This window comes from Apteryx mantelli, chromosome 15 (assembly GCF_036417845.1).
Source record: "Apteryx mantelli isolate bAptMan1 chromosome 15, bAptMan1.hap1, whole genome shotgun sequence".
Classification (NCBI taxonomy): Eukaryota; Metazoa; Chordata; class Aves; order Apterygiformes; family Apterygidae; genus Apteryx; species Apteryx mantelli.
Genome location: NC_089992.1, coordinates 18,349,022 through 18,363,744, shown reverse-complemented (window position 1 = coordinate 18,363,744; position 14,723 = coordinate 18,349,022). Strand labels below are relative to the sequence as shown.

Here is a 14,723-nt window from a genome sequence, read left to right as displayed (position 1 = left end):
AACTCAGCCTGTACTTTGGCAAAAATATCTCTGATAAGGCCATTGAGGACTCTGGTTCCTCTCTCTCCTAGACATAGGCTCCTTCACTTCAGTAGTTTTATAAATTGCTTTGTGTCTGTTGACAGGATGATACTCAGTGAAAGTCGTCAGTGTTTCTCTCCTCTGTGTGCCCCAAAACTATGCAGTACTAACTTGTATTGCATTGTATTTTATAACTATTAATTTGTTAATAGAGCATACATAATGATTTCCTTTTAATTTTGTTTTGTTAATTTCTTTCCCCCCCCCCCAACTTTCGCAGTTTGGACTTCTTAAATAGGTTTACATCAATTCCTATTTCTGATTCTCGCAAATTATTAGTGTTGTAATTTTTAATACACAAAGGAGTTTTTCTTTACTGAGTGACTTTATTATGTCATAGAAATATTTTAAGTTTATTTTAATCTTATTGTGGTTTGTTTTTACAAAAATAACTAAGTTGCTACACATTAAAGAAGACCCACTTTATAATGGACGTATTTTTAAACAAAATGTGTGATTATTTACGTGTTGAAATCTGTGTAGTGTGCTGGGTCGACCTAAAATCAATTAAACTTTACCTGATATGGTAGCACATCTTGGTATTATGTCTTGAACTTTGACATTCATTGTACTTGTCCCATTTTGGCTGAGCAGAAAGTCCCTCTGCTCCTAGAACACATGAACAGGGGAAGAATCTCGTTTGTTTCATACCGGTTATCTCAGAGAATTGGGACAAAACCATTACCTCAGAAAACAATAGCAAATATTTTTGCCTGTAAGTAAAAAACAGACTTACTTGATTAATTACAAACACCTTTGATCTTTTCATGTTGTGTTTCAAAAACAACTGTACTATAGTAACTGGAGTTGGCCTCTGAAAACAAGGACAAATAGAATGATAAATAATACACTGATGCAAAAAGCTGAATTCTTTCTGTAAAGTAGAAACTTTACACTTGCATTATTTCAAACATTTTACTTTTTCACATAAAAAGTGCATACAGAATACACATGATTCTAATACACATTTTCAACGGGCAAACTTACGGTAAACCAATTAAGACCAAATATCTTTAATGATGAAATGTTGCCCAGGAGACCTCTGATGTGGTTGAACTGAGGATGGGTTTTAGTTGTTTTCAGTGCAGCTGATTTGAAGTGGTGACTTCACAATGTAGCCCCGGCGATCCCGCTGACGTGTAAAGCAGCAGCGTGGGCGCACACGGTCAGACAAAGAAATATCAGTCCTGTTGACAAGCTGCCTTGGGAAAGAGGATAGGCACAGAAGGGTGCTAATGACCCAGTGGGGTGATCGGTGATGGCTAACAGCACTTACATGAGGATTTTCTTTTTCTTTTTTTTTTTTTTTAACTCGCACAAAGGCACAAGAGTACTTCTACAAAGGGAAAGATGAATTTGTGTCAATTTACCCTAACTCAAAGAGAATTAAAATATTGAAATTACAAATGTTGTGTTTTCCTAATTTATTAAATCAGTGCATATTTATTTTGTGCCTTTTGCTTTCCTCTGCTTTTTCAAGATTCTAATTCACAAACATTCATCAGATGAGTCTTTCCTTTTTTTTGTTTTGTTTCTGAACTGACTTAGCCTTACAATAATGTACGTTCATGTTGTTGAAATGATCCTGTTATAGCTATTTGCAGACTAGCATTGACATTTATTTGAAGAATGCCAGCCACATTAATGCTACAAAACATAAAACTAATTCAAGCCCCAAACAAAACATTTTTCACCTAATTTTTTTTAGGTGAAGTAAAGAACACATAGTTGCAGTATAAGACTCATAACTAAGATGATTAAAATTGATACCTCTAATAAAGGTAATACATAGTCTTTGGAATCTTTCATGGATCAAATTGTGGGATCATTAATTCAAAATTTCCTGTTCTATCATTAGTTTTTGGTTATGCACAGATCATACCTCTGCCAAAATGGGCATCAGAATAATGGAGTACGTTGTGTCAGGTACTGCAAGAACCAAATTTTGCCCCTACTTTAATCGTAGGCATCTCTGCTGAACCTTAACAGTCCAGATCTGAATCCTTTTTGGTCTGGGTCAAGTTACAAGTTATGCCAAATTCTAAGGATACACAACTAAGGTCTCATGTCTAAAATCTGAAGTAAGAATACAAACAAACCCATAAAGTTTGCCAGCTAGTGTAAAAAGTAGCCAGAGAGAAGGTATTTCATGCCTAGAATATTTTGCATTGCTATTAAACAAGCAAACTTTTGAAGCTTTTCAAAGGAGTACTGAATATGAATATACTAATATGGAAACTGTTTGTCTTCTGTTTGATGTTTTTTTTCTATAGCAAAATAGAGGCATAATTAGTGCCTGATGAGATTTTAGTTCAAAATTGTCAGTGTTGCACAGAAGTAAATTTGATTTTTAAGATCCACATGTTAAATGTAACATGCAGATGTGTTCATTCAAAGAGCACAGCTCTGGTAAATGTTGCCTTTTTTTTTCCCTGTACCTGTACAGTGCCTTAGAGATTTTTAACATTACAGACTATTACATATAGCTCTCGATATTACCATTTAACTGATTTTTTGCCTTCAAACTATTGTTTTGTATCCATTGAACTACTGTTCTCAAACTGTTTGGTATCTGATGGTACATGAATGCTACGTAACTTCATAATATTTAAAAAAAAACAACTGATTACTATGAGACAACAGTATTCCTCATAAAGAAGAAAAAAGGAGATGGTCTGGATACCTACTGGGACAGTGCTGTTGTATGTAATCTAGAGTTAGGGAATCACTCTTCTGAAGAGTATCTTCTTTACCTGTCACTTAGATACTTGTAGATCTGCTGTTGATAAAAAGGTTGAATATAACAGTATCTGGATTTGTGGTGTCTCTACCAGTAGTGGAAATCAGGAGGTAACTTGGTGGATTTCCTTTGTGTAAAGTAAAAGGAAAAGAACCAGGAATCTGTTTGGAGGAGAGGGAATAATACCTCAGGACTGATGGCTTTTCGTGCACAGCAGTACGGTGGTTGCTAACCATGTGTTACTGCAGCTATTTCCACTGCAGAAGAGCACACTTAAAACAGAAATGAAAGTTGGAAAGGATGTAGAGAAGTTATTCAATGAAGAAGAATCTAATCAGAACTGTCTTGTATGGTTCAAATTTTAAATTAGTAGCTGGGCTGTTTTTCAGGAATATAATTTTCTAAATAAAAGTGCAAAGGTACCTTCTTTGGCTTCAGATAAGATAATAGTAATTTTAATTTAGGCATTTGTTACTGAGCCTTCTTGTTAAATTTGGAGCTAATGTGAGATTACCACTGTTTAGTTTACAATATTGTGTAAAAATGTGTCTGCCATATAGTCAATATGAGAGTGAAGTATCACCACTGAAATAACAATCCATGGTGGGGCAGAGCACATTTCAATCTATTCTTTTTACTGAATGCACTGTAAATTGAGTAACTACTAGAATTTTATATGGTATAGATCTGGTTTAGGTGTCGGTTCAGCTGCAGCTTTTTCTTTAAAGAAACAGATTTAGGCTGAGTTAATGTTCTAGTTTATTTCCACCTGATTATAAGTTAAAACTTACAGAACAATCTTCAATGCTCAGCATCCTTATTCACATCACAGAAAAATACACACTTTGGTCCTGTAAACCATAGCTAGTGTCTTTGGAGATAAATGCAAGGTGAGAGGAACTGCTCACTATAACATAAGTTTCTTAGTTCCTTTTGAGACAAAACGAGGAAGCCTTCAAAACCTCTATTCCTTAAGATTAGACTGGTAACATACCATAGCTATCAAAATACAACTGCTAAACAGTAAGTGTCTACACACTACTCTTCAGGGTCATAGCTTTACAAATAGTAAATAGTTACATGAATGGTTTTAGATGCCTGTTTCAATGCTTAGGCATTTCAAACTAATACTTAAAAAAAATGCAGATAAGTGAGTACACCAATATACAAATGATAAAGTCTCTACATGAATACAAAATCTTTAAAAATTAAATACTGACTTAATTCAGTCACTCAGTTGACAGTCTTTCACCAAGCTTGAACAAAAGCTGTTGGCTGACTTGCAAAATTGTTTTTAAAGAATGATTTATTCATTCTTCATAGCTTTCCTTCTTTCACATCCACTATGGAATCCTTTAGTGCCATCAGGCCCTTTAGGTAGCCGCAGCACCCCTACAGGTAGACCATCTGCATTTTGTATCTTGCGAGCTAGCATGGGGCTACTGACTGGGCTCTTCTCTTGCAATACAGTTTGACCATGTCGTCTTCTCTGTACCCATGGGCTACCAGAAGGAGTGATGCTGCTATCTGAAGAATAATCTGTGCCCTTCCTTGGAATTTCAGGGCTAGCGTTTGGGTTAAGTTTGCTGTCTTCAGCCAGTGGAGACTTTTTGGTTGCTTTTCTTAGTGAAGAAGGACTATTCCAAGGACTTGATCTGGGTGACACATTAGGACTCAAATGGTTGTTTGGGTGAATAATAGGGCTTAATTTATTCGTAGTACTTGTTGCAGTACTTTTGCGTCCTGACAATGGTGATGTAGGATTACTCTCTGGGTCAGAAGAGCTATTTGCTGAAGATTCATCACCAACAAACTGAAGTTCCTCAACTCTCTTATTAAGGGATCTAACCTTGTTAAGACTCTTGGTGGAATCTTCGTAACGGTTCTTGTCTTTGGGAACTTTTTTCTTTGGAGGTTTCATGCCTATTAGGACAACTTTCATGCCAGTCTCTCTCTTTTCAGCACACATGAAGTCATGAGCACGTATGGCAGCATCTACTTCTTCAAATTCTATAATTGCACATTCCTGTGTTCCTACTTGGTTGTACCGACTGCTGAACCTCTTGACATCAGGTGGTAGATCCCTACCAGGCTTGAGAATACGAACGGATGAAATTACACCAAAAGTTACAAAGGCTTTGAGGAGATGCTCCATTATCTTTTCTTGCATACATCCATTTTCTTGTTCTTTGTTGAGAGCCTGCAGCTCAGAAATCAAGTGGATATCATACACTAGTAACATCTTGGTGGGATGGCTTTCACTTGGAAACACTGGAACTGGAGTATTTCTTCTCACCTTTCTGTTATCTTCATTGAGCTCAAGAGTGTCCGAGTACTTCAGTGCATATGCTGTGGTTCTCCAGTCACGGGTAAGCTGTTTCACCTTTAAGACAGACACAGTTTAAGGATAACAGTTAATCTCAAATTAACTAACCACCTAAATTAATTACGGTAAGTCTACGCAGATTTTGACCAATTGACTTTTGTTGCCGGATACTTTCTATTACTATAGTTTTTGGATCTCCATACTTTTGCAAAGGGTATCAAATTCACCATCCCTTCTCAGAGGAAAAAAAAAAAAGGACTCGACTGCCTCCCAGAATATTTAAAAAATGTAGTCACTTTAAAGCTTATGATTCCCCTAGACAATCGTGAAACAGTTTAGAAATTAAAGTTCTAGCAAAACTAACCATCACATCAAAACTGCATCAACTCAGAGAGGCAGAGAAAGGAAGACTATAAAACTGACCCTATGAAGTTTTCTTCATGCCCTCTAAATTTTTGAGATGAACTAGGCTTACACAAGGTACTAAAAGTTTTTGAAAGTTAACTTACCTTCTTAAAAGAAGTGAGGAGTTTAACACTGACATAGCCCATCTTATTTCTTCTCACATGCTTTAGGAGGAAGGCATCCTTCTCAAGGTTCTCATCTGAGAAGTAATATTCAATCTGTGCTATTAACTTCTGGATCAGATCATTTTCTGGAGGCTTCCAGTTCTGGTCAGAGTCATCATCATTTTCCCCACCACTGGAAAACAGTTAAATCATTTTATTAACAGACCGCAGCAAAGCCTTGGATGCAAAAAATTTTCTCAAAATGAACGGGCTTAATCACAGTGCTGACTTCAACTTATTTTATACATGGGCACTGAATAGATGCAGTCATCTCCATCTGAGGCCAGCTGAGAGGATGAAGCTCTCCAGTCAGCCTCAGGAATCAGATTCCTGAGCTCATTCCAAGAGCTGATCTTAGCGTAGAACAATGAGTCACATACACTAGCGTCTTACAAACCCTCTGCCAACCCCAGTCTGGCACTAAAACGTGAAACGCAGGTGCACAGGCGCTTGGTGCTATGCAGAGTTCCTCCAGTGACAGCAGTTTACTTTCCAAGCTGAAGCTGTTAGACTTAATATTTTTGTTTCACAAGTACTGTTGTATAACAAGTAATATTCTAACTTGATGCGATGATAATTTCCCAAGCGTCTTCACTTCATGAATGTATTTGGTATCATGAGCCAGCATCCAGAGGGTAAAAAAATAGTGAGAGCACTGTAGCACTTTTTACTTGTCACTTCCAGAGTGACAAACCACAAGTGAAGTTACTTTAACAGATGAAGGGCTTGAACTGTAGGTATGTTTCAGATTAAGGACTTCAGTACAGTATCAGTTCTTGTACCATGTCTCAGGAACAGATGATCAGGTGCACACTTATATGCAGGTTGCTGTTATGTTTCCTATCTCCCCCCAACGCCAATCACATTGAGAGGTCCGTGCAAAACGGAGCACTACTGAAAATCCTATCCAGAAAAAAGCTCTTGCAACCATGCATTTGAGATAAACTTTTTGCCACATCCAATTACAGCAACACATGCTTGTTGCTGGAAAAAAAAAAAAAAAGCTATGTAGTATTGGGGCAAATAGTTCACCCACAGACTACAGCCATAAATGTTGCTACATGAACTGTAGTGCCCAAGTCTAAATGATATCTTGAGCCAGAGCCTTTTTTTTCAAAACTATTAAAGGTCTAGTTTTGCAGTAGGACCATCATGTAAGTTTAAAAAAAAAAGACTACTACTTATAAAAAAACAACCCAGTAAGCTCTCTAGACCCTATAAATCATGTAATTGCTATTAATAAGGTCTCAATGAAAAGGGGAAGCCACACAGCTTTTCCCCAAATTGTCTTAAATGACTTGCAGAACTTGTGAAATAATTAAACAAGAGGGAGCAAGTGCCATACTAGGGTCCCTTGAAGGCAGCCTTGCAGGGAGGATGAAGCCTGCTGAATCGCCTTTCTGCACAGCAGTTTGTCCAGCAGCCGGGGTGATCTTAATGCGGAATGATGGTATCACGTATGCCCACACAGCCCTGAACTGCCGGTGCCTGCACACGGGCAAAAATACTGCCCAGGCAAATGCTTGGTTTATGTTTGGAGATCCTACCTAGGTCAATGGATTCTGCATAAGGAGTGTGCTCACAGTTGTCACAAGTTTTTGCAGTTGTCTAGGGCTTGTCTTTTTGAAGCTGGTGATTTTTCGACTTATGGTTCACCCCCAGATAGGGCAACAAATATGCAGTTAATTTTTACCTTTTTTCCCAAGCATGATGCTCTATTTTCTTTCCATCTGAACCTTCCAAATACCTGCGAATGTCTGTGCTAATAAACCCTCTAAAAGCTGTAAGCTCCATCTTGCATTTAAGGTAACCTTTTCTTAGCAGAGTGAGAATATCTAGTAGTCATTCACCACTTTGATTTACTTATTTCTTTATTCAGAGCTTTATGAAGGATAAGCCTGTCAAAACTACTTGGATAGTATGAAAAACCACCTTTCTGAATTGTGACTCAGCTAGCTGTTAGTCATACAGGAAACTAAATGCATATGCGCATAGAGAACAGATACTGTCTTCTGGTTATCAAAACTCACAAACAACGTATTAAGAGTTCTGGATGCAACCTAACCTTTTGACAAAATTTTGCCAAGTCTCGAAAAGAATGTGATACTGTAGTAATAAGCATTATATGACAATATAATTAGCAGCATAGCTAAATTTCCAACAGTGCAACCACTGAAAGTTTGGTAAAAAATACCACTGGGTACAATATTATGGCTCCTAGTAATGGGACTGGCAGCAGCAATCTTAAATCTCAAATTAATTTCTATTAAGCATTATTTGAAGACTCCCATTTTCATATAAACATAAAAACATTCACCTTTTAAAGCTCAGATTTTTCCAGTGTCTGGCTGCACCCAGAAGAAATTTAAATTGAGCAAGAACAGCTTTGCTTCATGTGTAGAAGGAGACATCATGTTTGTGACACACATTCTGAAGAGTTTTGTGAAATACCTGGCAGCTAAGTGGCTGGAGACTGAATGTCACAAACACTTAAAAGGAAGAGACCTCCCTGAGAATTGTAGGGTTTTGGCCCTGAGGAAATGACTTTAAGTTACAGAATCAAGAAATTGAAAAAAAAAAAAATCTAGAAATTCTCTTAGCTTAGCTGAAGAATTAAATGGCTTATTCCCACTGGGGGGTTAGACCAGGCCTTACAATGCCAAGTGCTTGGATAAATAGTTTCTTACCCAATGCTACATTCCTGAAAGTAAATAGCTCATGTTAGCTATTTACTTAGCTAATGTTGCATGTAAATTGCAAAAGCATGTGTGAATTATACTCACCTATTTGTGATGTGAAGCCTTTATAGCTTTCTCTGTGTCAATACTTCAGGCCTTTTCTGGATCAGGAAGAGGCCATTTACAAAAAGTCAACCTCCACCAAGAATTTAATATAGATCAGCATTGTCAGAGAACATTTTTGAAGGTAATACCTACTGCACCGGATTAAATAACTGGCATTTAAGAGTTAGCTATTATGTGTTATTAAGCTTGAAAATAACCACATTTTTTTCTGGTCTTGGCCAGGGTTAGAAGCTCTTACACAAGCTTTGTATATACAGCATGCTTGTCTTATAGATTAATAGCCATATCTTAGTTTTGATACTGGTATTATTACAGTGGCCTTATAGTTATATCCTGTTTTAATGGTATACAATATCTTTAGAACTGCCTAACTATGTCCACAAGGCGTTGTACTAGTTTTGGCAAGATTCACACCACTAAAGCAGTGAAAAGAAAGTGTGCACACCAAAACCAGATAACTGAAAAGCATTTTAAGCCATATGATGACTGTCTGGGCTGGAAATAGTCCTCACTCAGCAGCAGCTTTACTCTTCATTTGGCCCACTTGTGCATTATTAAAAAAAAAAAAAAATTAATTAATGAACTCCTCAAACATAGCTTCAGTTGTTGTGCATGCAAGAGCATCTGTACATGCACTGCTTTTCCAATCTGCCTGAGAGCTCTAAATTTCCTACTTTTTAAACAGAAAGTCTACATTACTAATGCCTCACTAAAAGAAGAAAAATCAAATGGTGTATTTTGGCAGACCCTTGCGTATGCCACAAGCGTGATATTTTTAGCACTTGCAGAGCAGTGAAACCCTAGAGGCCAAGCATGGCCCATCTTCCCAGAAATTAACTGTTTACTAAAATCTTTGTACTCTTAGGAGCCACAGGAAACCCAGGGGGTGCCTGGGAGAACTGAAGGGCGAGACTGCCGCTGCTGGCAGGAGCTGGCTGCAGGCAGGAGCTGGGCACACGCCTGGGCCTCAGCACAACCGGCCGGCTTGCCCTGCAGCCCCTGCTGCCTGCGCTGTCCCTGCAGCCAGGGACGTGGATTGCCCACCAGCTCCCGGGCTGCCCCAGTACAGGGCCATCGCCACCACGGCTTCAACGCCCACCTGCAGGCTGAGCTTCCTCGCCAAGCAAGGAATGTCAAAGAAAAGTCAAAGTCATCGAGGTAAACAAGAGATATTTCAAATTTAAGAAATCACTTAAGTAGAATGTAATACTGTAGACTGTGGTACGCATTTGATTTACAGAAAGACAATAATCACGTATGATTGTGGTAAGACTAAGGAAACTCAGGTTAAGCATTTTGCTTGTGTTTAGCTATCCTTGCCTCCCATTTGTGTAGTGCATAGTTGACAACCTTGGTAGCTGCAGAAAATCCCCCCAAACTATACCCTTGTAATTTAAATAATGCATTGCAATTCATTCTAATGTGTGCTAGGATATTAAATTAGAGAATAAATTAGAAATAACTGTTCTTTGAACAAAATACTGAATTTCATGTTACTATACCTGAATCTTTTTGTGGTTGGATCTATTACAGCACCTGCAGCTTTAGTAGAAAGCACAAGATCACAAATGAGCTTTGTCTCCCTGCAGTTTCCTGACACAAAATCCTGGATGTTCCTTTTACAGATGTCCTGGCAGGCATCAAAGGAATTTCAGGCATTGATAATAATTCCCACAATTTATTATTAAATACAGAAACATCAATGGCATTATCAAGCCGTAGAGGAAGAGCAGAGTAAGAAGTAGGTTATATGGCCGTAGTTATTTCTGCATTTAAAGGAGTCTTGATTTAGTGACTGGCCAACTTATTTCCAAAGCTATAAAACAAGTGCCAGTTCATGGCTTAATTCTACTTAAGTCATAGATTTTATGTTTAAAAAAAAAAAGAAAAGAAAATCTGTGAGAAACGTCTGTCAGGAATAACTTATCGCTAATTTGATCAGTAGCACGTACTGTGCCGCTCTTCCCAAGAAACGCCGCGTCCTCGCTAGCAGGGCCGCGCAGCCCCGCCGGGCCGGGCCTCGCCCGCCGTTGCATCAGCTGCGGCTGCACCGCTGCCGCGGGGCCCCGGCGCAGCCCCGGGGAGGGGAGCGGAGCGGAGCGGAGCGGAGCGGGCTCACCTGGACCTGCCGCCGCGCCCGCAGTCCTCCTCGCTGCCGCTGCCGCCCCGCGCCGCGGGCCGGGGGGCGCCGCCCGCCGCCTCCGCCTCGGCGGCCACTCGGATGAGCACCGCGGGGCCGGGGCCGGGGCCGGGGCCGGGGCCGGGGCCTGGCTGCAGCTGGGCCATGGCCGGGCGGCCGGAGCCGCTGCGCAGCCCCGCGCTGCCGCCGCTGCCTCCCGCCGCCGCCTCCCGCGGCAGCGCAAGGGCGGCGCGCCCGGCTCCACCCCCGGCCCGGCCCCGCGCTGCCCTCGGCGTCCCGGCCAGCCGCGGCCTTTCGGAGATTCAAAACTGTTAACCTGGAGTCAGCCGGGTGTAAGTGCTGCGGATGAGACCTGGAAACGTCGGCACTGAACGCACGAGGACGGGCCGGATGTACTTTATTCTTCTAGAGCACTGCTCCGTAATTCCGCGAGGTACTGAACAACCACAGAAAAACATTCCCCCCCCAGAGCTTATTGAAATAGAGAGCCCCATTTCTGACACATTTATGCACAGGCTTAACTTTGAATTTAAGACTAGCACTCTAGATTTCAGAGGACTATTCCTAGTATTAAAAATAATGTATATTTTTGCAGGATGAGAATCGAAGGTGTTTAAATTTGCCTTGTAAATATCCATTCTTCAATCGGGGAAGATCTTTCAATGCTATCCACATGCAAACTGTGTAACGGAAGAAGGATCTTTACCCCCCTCCCTCATCTGTTGCAACCCTGTTTTCATCTGTACTCTACTTCCCTGTGTTGTTTCAATATTTTGCTTTTAAAAATCTGGATTGGCAAAAATGTAGGCTCCACGCAGGGGCCAGTTACTATTCTCATCACTGTAACAAACAGTACTCATGAGTCAGATTTGCTGGCATTAAAACGTACTAAAACTACTGCTTTGCCTCAATGGGTTTGGCTTATTTTTTAACATGCCTTAAGCTAAGAAAAATTTTGTTTATGAAATATGATTACATGCATCACTAACCAAATCTCTACCCTCTGCTAAGGCAACAGCATTTTGTAATAAGAAGTCTTGGGTAAGGCATAGTTTTGCTACTGGTTTCAATGGGAATAGAAATTCAAATACAAAAGACATTCTAGGAGGGAGTAAGTACAGGGATTGTGGGGCTGATTATGTATTTCTTAAATTCATGGGGGTTGTTTGCCTCCCTAGGTAGGAACAAGGTCAGCGCCAGTATGAACGAAGAACTATTCTGTGCTACAACTAACCAAAAGATTTTTGAGACATATTTGAAATTACCTGATGATTCCTTCTGCCTGGGTTAAAGATATTTTTCAGCAGTGAACCCGATCCCACAGGGAATGACAGAGGATCTGCTGTTCCGCTTTCCTGATGGTCGCTGCGCAGAGCTGGCCTTTGGCCTTGCCTACATTTCTCTAAATATCCTGCTATCATCTAGTCCACTACAGGCATGTTAATAATGCTGAGAGAATTAGCCTAGATGAAGACCAATGTCATTTCAAATATTATGTTGGTTAGGTCTCTTTTACAAATTAGCATTATTAAAAAATATATATATAACAATGGTCTATAATGCTTAACTACCAGCAGAGATTAAACAGTATTTGTAATGGTGGTAGAATTTAAAAGAATAATGTAGACAAGTCCTTAGAGGGGAAGCTGTATCTCACCAGGGCTTCTGATGCCCCATCAGGATTATAACCCCCCAAACCTCAGCTGTGCAAAGCTTTTACAGATTTCTTATGGGGCATTGCTGGCACAGTAATGTCTAAATATTTGCATACTTTATACTTCTCACAAAATAAACTTTTATTATCCTTATTTTTCTGTCAGCCTTTCAGCAAATGACAACTAAAAATCACACTACACAAAGCTAGGACTGGGGTGCTGACGGGGGAAGGCAACACGGTGGAATTCACAGCCACCCCGTAAGCAGACACCCTTGCTGTCGCTGTGGTGTTTCTAGCCACCTGGCTAGTTCTTGATCTATGCATTTAAAACCACCCGTTACCCATCTGTGGGGTTTATGGGCTACAAGAGCTGCTCGTCCTTTTTAGAAACTATCTGGCTTGACACTTACAGGCCCTCACCAACGTATCTGAGTATCTCCCAAATACGGATTATGCTTAGATTATTACTGTCACGAACTAAGTACTATTTCTGTTTTATATACTGGAAAAAAAGTATAGATGAGCATAATAGTTTGTCTAAGATGACATACAATTTCTCTAACAGGAAGAAATACAATCGAGATCTCCCAAGTGCTGGTGCGGTGCTTCATCCCAGGCAGTCCTTCCCCTCCTAAAGCAGTCCTTTCAGGGCAGCTGTGCGGGCAAGCAGAAGTTGCATACTCATTTTCGGGTGGTGGTTTCCTCCTGGGCCTGCTGTTGGGAATATATCTGAGTTTTAAACCCCTCACTGTGGTCCATGGCATGCCTTTGCATGCTGAATATCGGAACAGTTTTCAACTTCTAGAAATAATGAAAATAGATACTGGAAAACAATGAATACCATGCTTAAGTGTTGTATTTCTTCACGCTTGTTGTGGTAAGCCTTCTAAATCTGAGTTGCTGAATCTAGAGGCTAGCAGGTTATCCCATTTAAAAGGAAAAGCTGATGCTGGATATCAAGAATGTCTTTAATGCAATCTTATTCCCTTTCAAAAAATGAACTGAATATTACTTTCTTGATTATAGCAGGAGGCCATTACTTTGACACCATTTAGCCTAGAAAACTAACTAAAAATTTATCACAGCACACAACAACATTTGTTTGTTTCCATCTTGGCTTTCTACATCCTCTCCAAGTCCTCTAGCTTGCTTCTATTAATAAGCTTTTGTTTCTAACAGCCTCTTAAATGCTTCAGAAACCAAAGCAATGGAGTTCAGCATTTTCAAAACAAAATCATATGCTATACATTTCATTTGTGATTGATATATTTAGATATTAAATCAGTTAACTGATACTACTGCTGGAAAGATTGGGCAAAATATTCTCTAATTTTCCTATCCATGCTTCAAGAATTTAATAAAATTACTACTACGGATGAATTTGAGTGACGTGCTGAAATCCCTCTGCTTATTTGTAGAACAAATACAGTAGTAGAGGTTCTGGCAATGCCAATTTCCCCTGCTATGCCCCATTACTATGGTCCTACTCTAATATTTCTGTAGACAGAGTTGTGTTGGTTTTTTTTTAATCCCAATTAACTTTTGGTCCCCATTGTCTTCCCCATGTGTATTATGTGATGCTTCCAAAAGGTATCTGAGTAAGATTCTAATGTATTTGACACAGGCCGCTAAATAATCATCAGCAGATGACTGCTTTCAGTCACTATTAATTCAGTCAAATCAGCACTGGCAAAATAATAGCATCTACATTATTATCTCTGATTGCCAATAAGTAAAACTGTATTTTCCTATAGGCTATCATAATTGTTTAAACGTCCATTAAAAACCTACAATAAATCTTCTGCTAATTTTTATAACATCAACTGTCTTTTTACATTTCCACTACAGTGTTCATCATTGTAGTGAGAACACCTGCAGAAGACCTGGCGAGGAGTCAGCGACTGGCAGAGTGCGTGGTAGCAGCCCCAGCGTGTGAAACTACACACGGAGCAAATTCCCATCAGGGCCAGGCATGCATGTTCCCTTTTGTCCACAATGTCTAGCTGCTTCCCGGACAGTAGCTACTCAAGGTTAGCACAGCCGAGATAAGGAAATAGTTCTAGTAGATTCAAGGGACCCTTAGGATACAATGAGTCGAGTCCTGCCTGGGCGTCTGACCTGGGCGTCCAGCAGCCTCCCATCGGTGAACCCTCCGCGTGGTTCCTGGGGCTTCCCATGCAGTCTGTAGTGTAAGTCCTTATTAAATCTATCCTGTTTAACACCTTATGAACCTTGCGTGTCTCTCTCCACCAGTATCTGATCCTCTCTTGCCTGCCTTGTGGTCACAATCCTGAACAGTTTGTCTTAACACAGTAAATTCTGGGAACTTATATTTACTTTGCTAAGTCATAAAATGAGACACTCAGTTTTGTGTCTGTCTTTACACCCATCTGTGGGTGTGAGGGT

The 14,723-nt window shown here is 40.0% G+C and overlaps 1 protein-coding gene across 1 annotated transcript; it reads right to left on the bottom strand.

The window, feature by feature from the left end:
• Positions 1-3,563: 3,563 nt before the first annotated feature.
• On the bottom strand, positions 3,564-10,765 carry LARP6 (La ribonucleoprotein 6, translational regulator; the record flags this gene model as incomplete). Its single annotated transcript, XM_067305798.1, has 4 exons — positions 3,564-5,204; positions 5,657-5,849; positions 10,023-10,150; positions 10,640-10,765. Coding segments are annotated over 4 exons (1,524 nt in total), but the record flags the coding sequence as incomplete, so codon positions are not given.
• Positions 10,766-14,723: the final 3,958 nt, after the last annotated feature.